This window comes from Aplidium turbinatum, chromosome 18 (assembly GCF_918807975.1).
Source record: "Aplidium turbinatum chromosome 18, kaAplTurb1.1, whole genome shotgun sequence".
NCBI lineage: Eukaryota > Metazoa > Chordata > Ascidiacea > Aplousobranchia > Polyclinidae > Aplidium > Aplidium turbinatum.
Window position 1 is genome coordinate 19406928 of NC_137489.1, and position 17263 is coordinate 19424190.

The 17263-nt window shown below is 39.1% G+C and overlaps 1 protein-coding gene across 1 annotated transcript; it reads left to right on the forward strand.

Moving 5' to 3' along the window:
- Positions 1–1861: 1861 nt before the first annotated feature.
- LOC145787405 (7SK snRNA methylphosphate capping enzyme-like) lies at positions 1862–8233 on the forward strand. The gene is made up of 7 exons (XM_082599145.1): positions 1862–2696; positions 3320–3797; positions 3997–4153; positions 5212–5341; positions 5636–5854; positions 6061–6187; positions 6729–8233. The coding sequence occupies exons 1-7, from the start codon at positions 1887–1889 to the stop codon at positions 6767–6769; spliced, it is 1962 nt and encodes a 653-aa protein (XP_082455271.1). The 5' UTR covers positions 1862–1886; the 3' UTR covers positions 6770–8233.
- The last annotated feature ends 9030 nt before the right edge of the window (positions 8234–17263 follow it).

The following is a 17263-nucleotide window of genomic DNA, read 5'->3' on the forward strand; positions in this document are numbered from 1 at the left end:
TCCCCTGAGAACGCTCTGTGGTCCCCTTGGGGGCCGAAGGCCACGGTTGAGAACCCCTGGTTTAGAGGGTAATAACTATGTATGTACTATGTATATTAGTTTACATCATGTACATTTGTACATGTAGTTTATTTACTGTCTTCTAAAGCTGTTATTGATTGTCAAATTTAGTCTCTGAACTTTAAACACAAGTATACAAAGTCGCACATTTTGTATATATCGTTGAGGTAAAACCAAACTGGGTTATGTCCACTTTTAGTTTTATTGCAGTGTCTCGGTTTTTGAGCGTCGTTCTTTCCAGCACTCCAGGTTTGCAAAACAAGGTTGCAAGTATTGTGGCACTTACATGGTTGTGAGTATTGTTGCACTGGTTGGTTTGATCCATTTGAGATATCAAAAACATTCAAACCATTTTTTTTGCGGTTATCTCAGTTTGATGATTTTGGACATAACTCCATTTGGTTTTACCCCAACGATATATGTAGACCAGTTAGTATAATTCGTAATACAGACGTACATGAGTTTATAAACAGACTATATAGAGTAATTATTAAACTGTATTTTTCTTGCAATATGCCATGGCACTGTACCATATTTTTTACTGTACCGTATCATATCATATCTGTATCACATCCTCTTAAAACGTTAAAATGGGGGCAAACGACAAAACTTTGAACCCCGGTAGCAACCCCTAAATATCAACCAATCTTTATGAAAATTCACATATATCATTTTCTCATCAATGGTAACAATATTTTAGGGTGAGACATTAACATTTACAAAAAAAGTTTTTTTTGGACCACCCTAGTGTGGGTGCTTTGTGTTTGGTAGCCTAACTTGTTACTGGGCCCACTTTCACATGCAGAAATACTTATTTGTCCCCCCCCCCCGAAATTTTGTGCTGGCTACACCCCTGATGATGATGATGGCGGATGAGCGATCTTTCCAGGCTAGATTGGAGGGCAGGAAATCTTCAGCCACTCAGCAGTCTCGTCGTCCAGGACCCTCAGACCATGCGCACCGTGTGGAGGCCGGTGGGTTAGGCAGTGGTGGATGACATGGTCTGCGGTCTGTTCCGTGGCACCACACTCGCATTCTGATGAAGGAGCCAGGCCCCACTTGTGCATGTCCGAACGAAAGCGGCCGACGCCAGTGTGCAGGCGGTTAAGCCTGACCCAGGCAAGCCTTGTGAGGGACATCCCTGGTGGGCGGGGATCGGCGTCGGGTATGAAGTCATGGAGTGTGGAGGTGTGATTTTGCCACTCCGTGTTCCACATGTGGTTGGTCCAGTGTGCCGCACTTAAACCAAGTTCTTCTGCGTTCTTAAGTAGTTGTTGTGCGGCAGGCACAAAGGGGCGTCTTGATTTCAGCCGCTGCTTTATAGGTTACACCCCTAATATGGGTTTACTGACTCTTTCCTTAGCAGATAAAATTACTGCTCTTCCCTTAGCAGACAAAATGAGCAAAAACGTTTCCATGCACAGCATTCAACTACTGAGCTATCGACATCATCACAACTTGTATGGGACACTGACTGTGACATCAGTTCACACAGCTACAATATTTGTGACAACAAAACATCATAGTATGACAAAACCTGAACTGCCCTTTATGATGCAGCAAAAACAATCATGCATAAAAAATTTATCAGCATGATCCAAGCTAGCCATTTGAAAGAAGATAAAAAATGAATACGAAAAGTAGCTTGCGGCACCCCAGTTGGGAATCCCCAGCTTATGTTATATTGAGAGAAAAAGGATAGATATATTTGAACAATCTCACATTGAAGCATAGCATAGTCTATTATTTTATTACTCTTGCTTTGACAAAATATTTTGTATTATTGTAGATTGAGATTTTATATATGTGGTTGATGAGGTGCAGATATGAGCATGGCATTGACCTTGTCTCCATCTGCCACAAACAGCCTGCCATCTAATGCAAGTGAGCCCTGCTCCATTTCTGCTGGTGAACAAGTTATAGATCATCAGCCAAGTAAAAAAGATTTCATTCAACAATTAAAAACATTTCAAAAAGCAAAGCGTCTCAATCGCAAACGTCGTCATAGCATATCTGAAGATGCAACTACCCAACGCGCTAAAGGAATGTTGGCGAAACACCGTCGTCAAAACTCTGGTCTGAACAAGAAAGGATATGCTGGGGATATTATCCTGCCCACCAAATTTTTATTAGGAGGCAACATTCATGATCCATTGAATCTAAATTCAATGCTGGATGAGAAGGTGAACCGGGCTGCTAATGCAGTGACTCCTTCATCAAGTCCTCTGCCGCCTAGAAGCTCAAAAATAAATATTGTGATTCCAAGTGACATGACTGATCCTCTTGGATTAAACCACTCTCAAGATGAAAATGAAGCTACTGAAACAAACAATAGTGATCCGAATAAGTCGCTTCAGGGGAATGATGGAATAAAACAAAATGTAAGAAAGAAAAAAAGGCGTCGTAAAAGTCAACATGAAAAAGTTTGGCGCTCTGAATCTAAAGAAGATCTTGTTGGCGAAGAGATTCAAGAAAAGATAGCTTCGGCTGATTCAACAAATCAAAAAGAAAATGTGAAAATCAGTGCAAATGTAGTTAAAGGGAAGAAAGTGAACTTAAAACTCAATAACGAAAACCCCAGCCGTCCCTCGTCATCAGAAAAGATGCACGCATCTCTTTCGATTGCAGTCCCACAGGTATTTGAAGCTAAGCAAATTGTTGGTAGCAAATTGCATTGGTTGTGATGATATTCTCAAATGCAATTCTATTAAACATTTGTACTATTTTAGCAATTTGAATGCTGCTTACTTTTGGCCTTGACATGGAATAAACAGACCATTTTATGTAAAACTAAGAGTGTTACTTGATACTGTATAACGGTAACACAAAGACATATATTTTCTGGTTACCAGTTCAATCTTGTATATACATCTAAAAATCAATTTCAATTTTCTAGATATCATCGGTTAAACTTATTCAAGTGGAGTTTATTGGATACGATTTAACTGGCTCACATTAAAAATAATTTGTTTGTGTGAAGAACAAAGACATGTAATTGAGTCATTTATGTCAAGTATTGCTATTCAGCATATTTGTCAGTTGACATTAGCCTGGACCTGGATGCTATGAAAACAGCACAATTGTTGCTAAAATTTGTGCGCAATTTAACTATAAAATATTATAATATACTCTTATTTTACTTTTGTTACGGTTGACAAGAAAACAGTAACTGCAAAGGTTCTACGAAACTTTAGTGGTCGTCATTTCAGTCTGATGGTAATATATTAAATCATATAACACAGCTTCACTCTTTTTGCAGTTATCTTCAATTGTTGTTGATCCTATTGTATCTCCAGTAATTCCACAAGATATTCACAAAAATTCCAATCTTTTTTCACCAAAATCTCGCAAACGAAAAAGCTTGTCGCAAACTTCTGGAAAACTTCCATTTCCTGTTGTGTGTGATGTTTCCACTTCAACAAAAACAAGCTCAGTCGAACTGGATGCTAAGTCAAATAGCAATAGCAACAAGCCTAATACTGATGATGCAATAAGTGAAGAAGTTTTCCACCAAATTAAAGTTGCAAGGTTACAGAGTCAGTTACCCAACAAGGAAGTTTCAATGACAATTGATTCTACTGTAGACAATAGAAATGAAACTAAAGCTTTTCAGATCAACTTCAAACCATCCAATGCCAAGTTTCAATATGGAAATTATTCAAAATATTATGGTTATCGAAACCCTCAAAAGTTTCAAGACATTCGGTTAGGCTGCTTCAAAAAAGAATGGTTTAAAGGTACAATTCTGTTATTAGGTCAGTTTTAACAAATGTATTTAATCTCTTGCTGCATAATGTGGCAATAAGCTTATCTCGGCTTTGCAACTTAAACACGGTACTTGAAAAATTGTAAAGTTGGAAGTTTTTAGTTCATAACACAATTTGTCTAGCTGTGATTTTGAGTCAGTATGCACTTCTACATCGAAGGTTGTTACAGACAAAGATGTTCTTGATGTTGGTTGCAACGTTGGCCACTTCACTATTCTCATTGCAAGAGACTTTTCTCCAAGAAAAGTTGTAGGGGTGGATATTGATGGTGATCTGATCAACAGTGCCAGGAAGAATGTTCGTCATTATGCTACTGCCGAAACTAGGTAGACCTTTGTACTGACATGCTCACTATTAACTTTAATGCTTATTACTAAACTATTAAAGAATTTTTTCATTACATTTGAGAAAATTCAATGTATAGTTCCCTAATATTACGAACTTAAACAACCACACTAAACTTAAACAATCCAAAGAATTGGGTGATTTTAGCTTATTTGAAATACAAGCTTGTAAACCAAAGAACGAATATTTGATGTTACAGAACTGATTGATACATGACTGAAAAAGCTTCTTTGAGAGTTTAATCCTGGTACTTCCGCATACTTCTTGTTGAGGCTTGAATCACTGACGCAGGTCCGGTCACCGAGATTGACAGAGTGATTTTCCGAATGTTGTTGTTGCCGGGGAATTATTCCATCCAACTAGGGACGGTAGATACCGGGACGCGCAACTCCGTTGTTCCGCCAACATTAGAAGGGTCAATTGCCAATTTGACATTTTTTTCACGCTTTGTTGCTCGCTTGTTTTCAACTAAAAACCTTAAATTACTTTAATCCAACTTCATTCTTCTTATATACCCTATAAAATGTACATTATTTTGTAAATCAGAAAAAATCGTAACCCTTCTAGTGTTGCGGATAAGCCAAAAGCGGATGTAGTTGCGCATCCCGATATTCTACTGTCCCTACATCCAACATATGCCGCTGAATGGGAGCAGTCCGTAGAACGCATTGCTCAAGCGCACATTTCAAGAGTTGAACCAGCGCTGCTGGAATGCTATGAAGATCGATTGAATTATGAGTAAAAAGTTGCTAGTTAAAAAGAGGCCACTATCTTGCACTTGATTCTTTCTTGTTTTGCAGCGATTTTTTCTGCTGGTATACTGGTGGGTCTGTTTTGCTCCAAATTGCCCTTCTCCATCGATCACGTTCCTTTGTACCCTCTCTCTAACCTAATTCTATCGGCTACATACCTTTCTCCACAGCATTTCTCCAGTTTAACCAAGGTGTCTTTCTTACCATCCACTTCTAAAGCATCATACTCCCTTTCTCAAAACAAGCTAAACTTTCTTTATTTTTAAATAATATTTTATTATCCGCAGGGTTCCAACATCAAAGACCTCAAAGTATCCTGAATCAATGGCGATAATATATGGCCCTATAGTTGGCCCACCTCTTGAAACTGGAAAAGATGATTTGGCGAAGTTCCCGAATAATGTTGTTTTTCTTAAGGTATTTATCAGGTTTTGTATTATGGATAGCAGCACTGTGTTCATTGTCTGGCATATGAAACCTAGCTACCTAGTGAACCTAGCTATCATTGCCGCGTTGTTTAATTAAACATAAACGTTCTCCATGTTGTAGCTGTAGTAGGTGTTGCTTAATGTTTAGGCTATAGTTTTTGTACAATAGTAAAATGAAAAGTAAGTGCATGTGGTGTAACTCCTCAGTTTTTATTTTGATTAATGGTGATGTGCAAGAATTGCCACCATGAAGATCGCAGCGGATCCATGTATTGAATTGCAGGGGAACTATGTCCCTGAGAAAGAAGAGATCCTCCAATGTCAGGAACCAGAGTATGATGTCATCATGTGTATGAGCGTGAGCAAGTGGGTCCACTTGAACTGGGGAGACGACGGCCTCGTGCGCACCTTCAAACGATTCTACAAGCAGCTGCGCCCTGGCGGAAAACTCATATTGGAACCGCAAGAATGGAAATCGTATGGAAAGAAGAAAAAACTAACTGTTAGTGTTAGTTGATATTTTTCAGTTACTTAATCGTGGACTGGTAATTTGGTTTAACACACAAAGTGGTATACAACACACCGCATATCAATTACTCAATTCAAGCTCCTTCAAAGATGCTAACCTTTCCTGGAAAGTGTGGCCTATGCTACGATGTTAAGAGTATTGGTTTTGCTGGTGAGGTAAAACGTGGCTTCTGTTTTCAGGAAACAATTTACAAGAATTACAACAGCATCAAGCTCAGACCGGCCATGTTCCCTGATTACCTTGTGGATATCATCGGCTTCGAGAAGGTCGAGTATCTGGAATTACCCCATTCCCACCAGGTCAAAGGTAAACTCGACACCGTGATGTTTAGTTTGTTGAATCCCACGTCGTCCACTACATGTAGTTCCCACTCTCGTACGCGAATTTTTTTTCCCACGAGATTTCTGTATTACATATTTTGGTAAAAGTTTGTATTAAAACCGTGTGAATGCAACATTTTCTCGTTGGCACGATTGGTTCAGTGGTTTCATCCTTTGCCTAGTGATCGTGAGAACGAGGGTTCGACGCCCGTCGAAGTCAAACTTTTTTTTTCTTTAAATTAAATTTTTGCGGTGCACAAGAGCTTTTCAAAAAAAGTAGGGTTAGTCAAAGCTTATATTTTATTATCATTGCAGAATTTCATTGGCAAATACTTATGTCGCAATCTGAATCTACCAATCTCTCAAAACACTTTCCGAAAATCTTACTTTTAGAGTGACTAGAATCAATGAGACAGAAATCTCGTGGGAAAAAAAATTTCGCCTCCCGTACACTTACGACATGGTTCACCGGTCATCAAGCTTGCTATTCTCTCACCTCACCGTGTTAACATTTGTTCAATTTGCAGGCTTCCAGCGGCCAATCCAAGTCTACAGCAAACCGGAGTAGGACGTGGAGACTTCCACTATGGAGAAGATTCCTTGAGGCATTCCACGCCACGAGTGCATGACTGTTGGAGCTAGGGTCAACCTCCTTGTGTTCCCGGCCTACTACTGCGACAGACTGCCGCCATTATGCAGCTAACCTTCACAATGCGTCTTTTTGCGAGTCTCACAGTTTAATTAAATGTTTTGAGAACCAGCTTGTTGCATGTTGGTGACTAAAATTGTCGTGTCAGAGCGAAAAACAGTTGTTCTATATTTAAAACTTCCACAGAGCAAGCCGACACTCTTAGTCTTCCCTAGTAGCTGATTCTCCCCTGAGAAGTGTATCGACCTCAGTTATTTGAGATTCGATTTAGTTTCATGCAGCCATTAAGCAATATCCACGTATATTACGTTTCTAAAACGTAACCGTATCATCTTTCATCTTTGATTTGTCATTGAGAGCTGTGTTGTGTCAGTGATGCAAACCTTTTGCACACCGAGTATCCAAATCTCAATCCAATATGCGTGGCAAACTTGCCTCACTCTTATTATAAATTACTACAGTATATAGATCCAGTTTTATGTTAAAAGAAGCAGCCCGCTCATTGGTATATTTTGTGTTGAAATAGCAAACATTTTATCAGACCAGATGGTTCAGTTGTTTGTTGAAATGCAATACTTTCCGTTTCATCCCGTGTTGAACAAAAACGTTGAAATTTTATTCAGTCATGTTATTAACTTTTGATTTGAGTGCATCACAGAAAAGTGATTTGTTTGTCTTTTCCTGCCCTACTTGGCCACACTCTCGTGTTAATGTGGTTATGTTGAATGTGAGATGACCTTCAGTTGCAGTGCAATGGAGATGTAAAATTTTTAAACGTGTTCAAAGTTTTGAAAGATTTCTATGTTGTCAAATAGCCACAAAGTCATCTGGAGGTTGGGAATTAGTACGACCATCATCATAGGTTGCCATGGTCAGTATTTTCAGAAATTCATCTTTCCTGGCTAGCTGGGGATATTCACAAACGTCAAACCCGATTGATTGCCTGGTGGCGAGATGCATCCTTCCTCGTCCACTGAGCATCGCTATACCTCCTAAAGAATTTTTTAAACCGATCGACAATTTGAAACATGAGGGTGTTGTGCTTTGCCATTGTTGTGACTTTTCTGAGAATACAGGCTCCTCTCTTTCCTGTTGTCTCGACTCAAATAACTAATCGTCTCAAGCAGATGTTGCCACCAAAGGTACCCTATCACTTGAAACAACCTTCTCTGGCCTGATGGGGCGTACCGTTCCACTATGCTTGCTTTGACAAAGATAGCGACGAAGATCTCAGTTCCACCAGTTCTTTTACATCATAACAAATCCTGCTGCTACTGTTGCGTTGATATTTTACTTATTTACTGTATTTTGGATTGACAGTGTAATGTACAGTGTAAGTTACAGACACGCTCAAATTGAATAAAAACCATTTCATTTTGCATCATCTAGCAAGGTGGTATTCTGGATCACATTTGATAAATGCTTCTGGTGATAATCTTGGTGTCAGAGCTCGGCCATGCATCGCACAGTTGATTTACAAGGCCGCACACAGGTAGCCTGCATAATATTTCTTGTTCCCTGAGAAGCCTATTTCTAATTTGATTCATCCTACTGCATGGAGAACAGAAGTGGTAGAACACATGATTTTTACCACTTGCTTTTCAGTCTCATTCTTTATAGTTGTCATGTACTCGCCTATATGCGTCCATAGCAATGGTTCTGGCCCACTCAAAAACTATGAAAAAATGCGGCACACCCGCCACAAAATAATGTTGCTTTAAAAAATTTTTATGCGATTGATGGGCCTGTTATTGGGAACAAATAAGATCGAAATAAGAATCCAAAGTGGCCAAGCACACTCGCATGTCAATTTCAAGAAATCTCTCATAGCCTATTTAGTTTTTACAACCATCCGTCTAAAGTTGTTAAAAGCAAACAGGGAATTAATGTTGAAGTGGCAGCTGTAGTGCGTAAGCTACAGTTTTGACGAAACTCTGGTATCTATCGCTGTCAGTTCAGTTGTTTTTATTTCTGACCATCATATCAAAACAATACACGTCAACATAGCAAAGGTCGAGAAAAGGGTAGAAGCTGTCAATTCTTGTCACAATCGGCTGCCGAGAAACGTACAGTTGATTGGATGGTCTTAATGGCTAGCGTGGAGGCCACACCGTTATGGTTGAAAAAAAGGTGAGTCCCATACTTGAATCCAAGCATTGGGGGATGAGAAGATAATGTTCTCATTATACTAAGGCCTCGGCACTAACGAGAGGCAACTTTCCAAAAGGTACCATTAAAAAATCCCCTTTGAAGTTTGTTTGGTAATTAAAGAAGAAAAAAGAGCAATAGTAGTGGTGGGAATCAAACCCACGTCAATGAAATGACTAGAGCCTATCACCGCCCTAACCCTCTGCGCCAAGTCAGCCGATAGAAAACCAGTGACTTAATTTAACTATGATTGGCGTTTTTCTTTTGTTTCGCAAAGGGGATTTTTTTAATGGTACCTTTTGGAAAGGTGCGTCCCGAAGCTGACGACAGCATGAAGATAATAGCCTGGTCATAGCCATAAGAAAATAAAATATTTTGGGGTTGCGAACAAAACTTACTCAAGTATTTGCACATATTTTTAAAAAAAATCTCAACAATTTACGATTTGCCAAAATGGCTGGAAATTTATCCTCAAATACGCCATGTTTTATTCGTAGCTGGGGAGTGACCCTGCACCTCCATTTCCCTATGGCAAGGTCTGCTTTGCTGAATAAGTTGGTTGAGGAGGACCGTTAAAGTTAATGCTTGCAACACCATTATTATTATTACCGGTATATAATACATCGTACGGCGACGGGACTTGTCTACCTAATGAGTTTTTTTACCCAGCCGTAACGAGGCAACCGCATGAAATTAGTGTGATGAAGTTTGTGTTTTCCACAGATTTCATTTTAGACTGGTTAGTTCAGGCCCTTAGGGGAATCTTTAGGCTAAACGTGTTACACGTTGTTTTTTTGCATATTTTTGCAGTTGATCAACCCAACTTTGATTTTAGTGGGTGCCACAACTTTTTGGGTCACGTGATCACCCCCCAATCGGGGATTTCCCCAGAAATCACGTTTCAGCTCTTTTTACGTCATTTTTGTGCAATTACATATTTGATTTTTGTATATTTTAACTTAAAAAGCACATACAAATAAGTGAGACAAAATAATTTTACTGATGACGTCATTGTGACGTCATCACATATATTTTTTTGCTTTTTTAACCTATTTTGGTCGTTTGCTGTTGGTTTTAGTTGGAGTACCGGTTACTAAAACCATTTCACAATTCCTAAAAGTAGTTTCGTCATGATTGCATCTTTTATGACGTCATCATTACATTATTAAAACTGGACAAGTTCAAATTCAGGAACCAAAGGTAAGTTTATTCCGAAAAAAGCGATCAAGAAAACTTTCGCAAGTGCTGTAGCCTATTATAGCACACGATCACTAATTATTGGTGGTTGGTCAATTCTTGGTCGTTGGTTTGAATCTTCATCCTCGGCTTACTCAGTCTGAGAATGCAGATTCAAACCAACAGTAGTTGTTTTTCAATCTCAGTGGCGAACCCTTTTTATTCAATGAAGTAGTGTGCCTGCCTCTGCACACTAGTGTGTATGAATGTGTAGTTAGATTTACTGTGATGGGGTGGTGGCTGACTAGATGACTGCTTATGGTCTTTCGCTACCATCCTGATTGCGCCATAATCTAACCAACAGTTGTACAATGCATTGTTTTGACAATTACATTTTACTCTGATTATTTGTTAATATATGGCGCTGTTAAAACAAAATAAATTGACTTGACTTGACTTGACTTTGCAAATGCTTAAAATTTTACAATTGCAAGCAATAACAATAATTCCAGTACAGTATGACGCAATAACGACGTCATCAAGGGAATAACCAGAAGAGCAGCTATACCAGGGGTGAATTTCCCTTTTGGTCATGCCACTTTAAAATTTAAAATAATATGTAGGCCTAATTATGATCTACAAATCAAATTAATACACGACCCCAGATGATGCAATGTCAGAGTCTTAACCCTGTCAATTCAAGATGAAAAAACTAGCGGTTTTGGATGTTAAACTCCTACCATACGTAATTTGATGTTAAAAAAATTCGTGTACGACAAGTTTTTTCAAGTTACAAGATAGAGTTTAGAAAGTCAAAAGCATTTCTTGAATGATCAGTGTGGATTGGAGATGAAACGTCAATGTGGATTGAAGATGAAACATCAGAGAGGATTGGATATTTTGTGGTCGAATTGCATGTTTCGTACTCGCATGAACAAAGATTTGTGCATTTTATGGATTTTTTCTTACAGGAACATCGAGAGCCACAAGTAGACTGACAAAACGGAACAAGCTGATTTGCATCATTATGTTTCCAACCCCAAGCTAAAGGAGAAGGTAGTTGCTGAACATTTACGAGGCTTGATTTCCGTATTTCAGCTTGATGGATCGCTCTGCGTGTATGTTGCATCAGAGCAGCTGACGTTGGTGGCAGCTTTTCAATAGTGCAACCATTGGTAAACATCATATAACGGCATTCGTCTACATCCATGATAGTAGGACCATTGCCATAAAGAGCTATGACATACTTTTGTATGTCATTTATAGAACTAGGTGAGCTTGAGAAATTCAGAGAGTTAAATAAGCCACACATTGCGGTAAGATTAAGCATCCAACAATCCCAAGCCTTTTTTTCCAAAGACGAAACAGTATCACAGATTGTGATAGCATAAAACAAAGGTAAAGAAGCGCAAATCATCGGAGATTGAGGTAAAGATGAAACAATATCATGGATTGGAATGAAGCGAGTTTTTTCTCCAACTCCAAATTCAACCCATAGTTTACAGATTTCTAACTTGTCAAAACACGAAATTGCAATAATTACCACATTAGTATCTAGCCTACTGTTTTGACTATGGCATCGGATTTTCCATGTTTCACATGGAGAAACATACGGGTGTCTGCCTCTTCGTGATCACATGGGGAAACCTCAAACATGTCCAATGTTTGATTGTTAAGAGCTGTATCTAACGATGTTACAACGATCGTAAACAAGTTTGGATCGACTGAAGTTATCACAGCTTGTTGAACCAGTTGATATAACGCAATTTTGTTGCTGTCATTTCCCAAAAACTCAGACCAGTTGAAAGGAAGACGAGTATTACTTGTGACAGCCACGTAACATCCAGACCCTGTTTCTTGCAGAGGGTAAGCCTCAAATAGCTACTGCCATCACAGAACATGCCAGCAGTGTGATGTCAGCCGATTATGAAGTAGTGAAAGAATCTGCCTCGAAAACCGATCACTACGTCATTGATGGAGGGTTCTTGTTGCATCGAGTGCCATTGAAACTGGAGACAGTTATGGGTCTATTGCACAGTCGTGTGCAGATTTTACCATTCGTCATTATCGCTTAGCAACGGTGGTCTTTGATGGATATGGTGGTCCGTCTATCAAAGACAATACCCATCAAAGACGCGGCATGAACGTCCACACGGTTGTTCACTTTACTGTAGACACCAAGTTCATTGGAAAGAAGGAGCAGTTCATGCCTCGAGCTTCCAACAAGGAAGGATTAATTTCTGCTCAACTGAGGAATAGAAGCTGCAATGTGATGAACGCTCCAGGTGATGCAGATGTTGACATCGTCAAGACGGCAGATGGACAGCCCTCATCGACATAGTACGACTTTAATTGGTGAAGACACAGACCTTTTAATATTGATACTACGCTATGCTGATTGCTGACACTGACCCAGACATTAAAGAGCTCTACTTCCGCTCCGAAAAGGCTTACGCAACCAAGATACACGACATCAACAAACTTAAAGCAATCATCGGACCAGACATAATTATGCTCACAGCTTCTCTTCATTCATGCATTCACCGGTTGTGATTCAACGTCAAGGATATTTGGTATCGGGAAGAAGACGCTTTCAGGAAACTAGTGAAAAGTCAACCAATAATCAAAGAATGTGCAAATTGCTTTATTCTCCCAAATCAGACAGGCCACATCATTAAGGATCTTGGAAACAAAGCTATGACCGTTATGTTTGGCAACGATGGCAGTAGTAACCTAGAAACACAGCGATACAATACATTGGTCAAGAAAATTAAAACAGCCAAATCCTTTGTTCACCCTGAACGTTTGCCACCTACATTATCCTTTACCACATTCCACTGCCTCAGAGTTTACTACCAGATTATGGTCAGGATGGGTAGGCTACTGACAATGGTATGGATGCTCTAGACTGGGGATGGAAAGTAAAATATAATCAGATGGTTCCAATCATGACGGACATGAAAGCTGCCCCGGACAACCTACTGAAAATGATCACTGCAATTGCGAATCGTGTTCACCTCACTGTAGTTGCCGGAGATATGTGCTACCATACCATGCTGGATGTGGACCATGCCAAACTGGTTCATGTGTCCATACAGCAATCACATAATCACAGACGATGACATCGAGAGTGACAGCGATGAGCATTAGTAATACTTGATCCATTTGCTTTCTTTACGCTGATTATGTCAAGAGTCTACATGACCACATCGTATGAGCTCTTTATGCCTGCTCAGTTAACCCAAGTATATATAGAAATCCCTGTGATAGAAATTTACCGGGTTTTTTAATAAACAATACATTGTTATTGTACATTTTTAATTGTTTTGGCAGCCATCTTGGATTGCCATATTGAATTTATAGGCTATCAGATAATTTAACAATTCTGAAAATGGTCTCATTGACTTCACAAGGTATAAAAACCTAGATATAGACACCAAAACTACATGTTTTGGTCATATGATGACCTAGTTATGGTCAATTTACTATGTTATTTTAATGGTTTAGCGGCCATCTTGGATTGCCATATTGAATTTATAGGCTATCAGATGATTTAACAATTCTGAGAATGGTTTCATTGACTTTACAGGGTATAAAAACCTAGATATAGACACCAAAACTACATGCTTTGGTCATAGGATGACCGAGTTATGGTCAATTTACTGTTATTTTAATGGTTTGGCGGCCATCTTGGATGGCCATATTGAATTTATAGGCTATCAGATAATTCAAAAATTCTGAGAATAGTCTCATTGACTTCACAGGGTATAAAAACCTAGATATAGACACCAAAACTACATGTTTTGGTCATATGATGACCGAGTTATGGTCAATTTACTGTTTTGTTCAATGGTTTGGCGGCCATCTTGGAAGCTATCTTGAAAATAACCACTTTCCGGATGTTGGATTCCTTAAGATTTTGAATATGTTAGTACTGACACTCAATACTAATCAAATCAGTTGAAAAACCATTGGTAACTTATTGTAACCAAAAAAGTAACACCAACAACAAACAAGCGACTACAATAAGAAAAAAACAAGCAAAAAATTAATACATGACGTCACAATGACGTCATTAATAACATAATTTTGTGTCATTTTTATCTCGTGTATTTTGTAGTGGCAGTCAGTCCAAATGTAAAAAAATAACGTATCTAATTGCATAAAAATGCCGTGAAAAGGGCTCAAAATTGACTTGGGGGGAATCCCCGATTTGGGGGTGATCACGTGACCCAAAAAGTTGCGGCACCCACTAAAATTGAAGTTAGATTCATCAACTACAAAAAAATGCAAAAAAACAACGTGTAACACGTTTAGCCTAAAGATGCTCATTTTTGCCCCTAAGGGCCTGCACTAGGTGTAAAAAGAGGGTTTGTTTGTTTGTTTGTTTATCTTTATCCTGCATTGCGGGAAAGCGAACTTGAGCGCTATGCATCGGTGTACGCCTTCCGACGTACACCTGACCCACGCTGCAGCCGACGGCAATGTCTTTTCCGGTTGTCTACTCTACTTATGACTTAAATTTGGTACTACCCATTACTCGAAATCGATCACTGGGTAGAGGCAATTATCGTAAAGTTTCTTGCCCAGAGAAACAAACGAAAAAAAGCCCAAGCTTGTGAGGTCTGACAAAACTGTTTGCGCCTTTATTTTATTTCTGCTTTTCATTGACATTGCTCGCACTGCGGCTTGTTATCGCAAATTAATTCGCTTCACGTTGTAGTTTTACCCCCGAATGACCAATCTTATGCTGTCTTGTGGCCAGTGATGGGCATTATCGGCGATAATTTATCGGCGATAATTTATCGGCGATAATTATCGGCGATAAATTTTTATCGCTTATCGTTATCGCTTAATTATTTTTTCAGTTATCGTTTATCGTTATCGCCAACGGCAATATTTGATTATCGCCGATAATTAATCGCCGATAAATTTTAGTGGAAAAGTGGAAGCCGAAAGACCATGAAAAGTAATATTTTTACTAGCCACCTAGTTCATGAAACTAAAATTAAAACCAGTTCTTCTTCAGTGCGTGAAGTGTGTGTGCACAGGTCGTTGTCATGGGAGGGGCACGCCCCCTGCAGCGACGGCCCTGACAACACAATAATTTTTAGAGTTGCAAATTGCAATGCAATGAAATGCATGCAACAAGTCTCTTGTTGTTTTGCTGCAATCGATAATCGCGAGTGAATTTTACAATTAAAATGTAAGCGCACAGGCGGTACAGATTCCTTTGAAGCGAAGCGAAAGAAATTGGCAAGTGGTTTATGAAACTGTCGCAATACGAGGCCGCTTTTACATCGGAAACATGATCTTTCACGCCACCATCACTAAAACAAGTCATTACAGAATATGATATTGATTAAAGCGTTTGACATGCAGACCGACATCATTGCATCTTGTAGCTTAGTAGTTTTTGCATGACAATAGGCGCATCGAGTTGCGTGGTAAAATTATGCTCAATACAGTATAACTTTTCATAGCCGAGTGGTGAGAGCGCTGGAACGGCAATCGAAAAGGCAGGACACTGTCTTTCGCAGGACACTTAAAGGCATGCCTGAAAGTGGACAAGAAGATTGGCTTCCTTGCCTTCCCGTCTACTTAATCTAAATCTTCAACCACCGGGCGTAAGCCTGGATACGACGACGATTTACCTATGCGACATAGCCAACGCTCAATCAAATATCTTTATTCCCACTAATAATACAGTGCCTATATTGTAATTCTTATCTCAACAACTCAGCGTTCTGCCATTGCTTTAATGATGGTGTTCACAAAAAAAAAACAGAAAAAATTTATCTGAAATTATCAGTAAATTACGACAATTATGTTATTGTTCTTGAACAAACACGACTAATTTGACAAGCTTGATGGATTTCACACTGCAGGCCCGCAACCAGCAAATATTTTCGGGGGGGGCATTTAATTTTTATCAAAGAACAAACATTAAAATGATGCATTGTGACATTTTTATGTTAATGTCCACGCCGATTGATAAGGGACAAGAGTGTGTGACACCAGTGGCGTTGCCACAAACAAAAATTGGGGTGGCCAAATATTTGATGAATTGAAGAGAACAACAAAGTGTTTGATTTAAAACATTGCCACCTGATGTGCAGTGATGTATCCTGGTGAGGCAAGGGAAGCAATAAAGCTGGTGGGAGGTTAGAGCGTGCCGAAGGCACGCGTATTCCAGGGGGTCCGGGGGCATACTCCCCCGGACAAATTTTGCAAAATTACACTCAAATAATGGATTATAGCGCTTTCTGGAAACACTTTCAGGGTAATATTTGTATCAAATTTATTAGCAGATAAACAGCTATTAATTTATTAAAGGTAGCTATTACACACGAACGGGCAAAAACTGCGGCTAAAATTAGAGAACACAAAAAACTCAGGCTACTCTGTTGGGTTTTTGTGTAGCTAAGCGATTCTGAAATTGCTTCAACAGATCAGTTAAAAGAAGCGTAAATCGCGTAAATTTTGCGCGATTTACGATTTGCAAAATTTATTAGTGTCTTTCTGTGTGCCTAAAACAAGTCCTGGGGGGTGTTAATAGCCAGATGTCTTGAAAAACGATATAAATTTCTACAAATTATATTATATTTTCAATAAAGGGTTCAACAGCCATGGCCCTTTTCGCCCCCCCCCCCCGGTTACGCCTATGTGTAACACTACCATGTTACGGTTCAATGGTCATAACTTATGTCAATCACGTTTTTGTTTAGTACAGCATTAAAGGAAACTAGCCTTTGTAACCTTTTCTCATTTAGCTATGACTACCCGAGGAAGAAAATTACGATATTACAGTAATGTGTTCAGTCGATTACAAATAAAACACAACATCTGTAGGCTACGAACTGCATTGGCACGACTGGAGTCATAAATTAATCAATAACATATATTTACATCAACATAAACAAACAGATACATATGAATAAACTCAACACGATAATTACAAATTACAATCCTGAAACATTTTGTTGGCTCAACAAGCTTTTATGTTTGTAGGCCCAAAGAAGTTGATTTTGCAAATGCAAAATGACATTTTAATTTAGAGCATAAAGTCTAACTTTCTACTTGATTTGG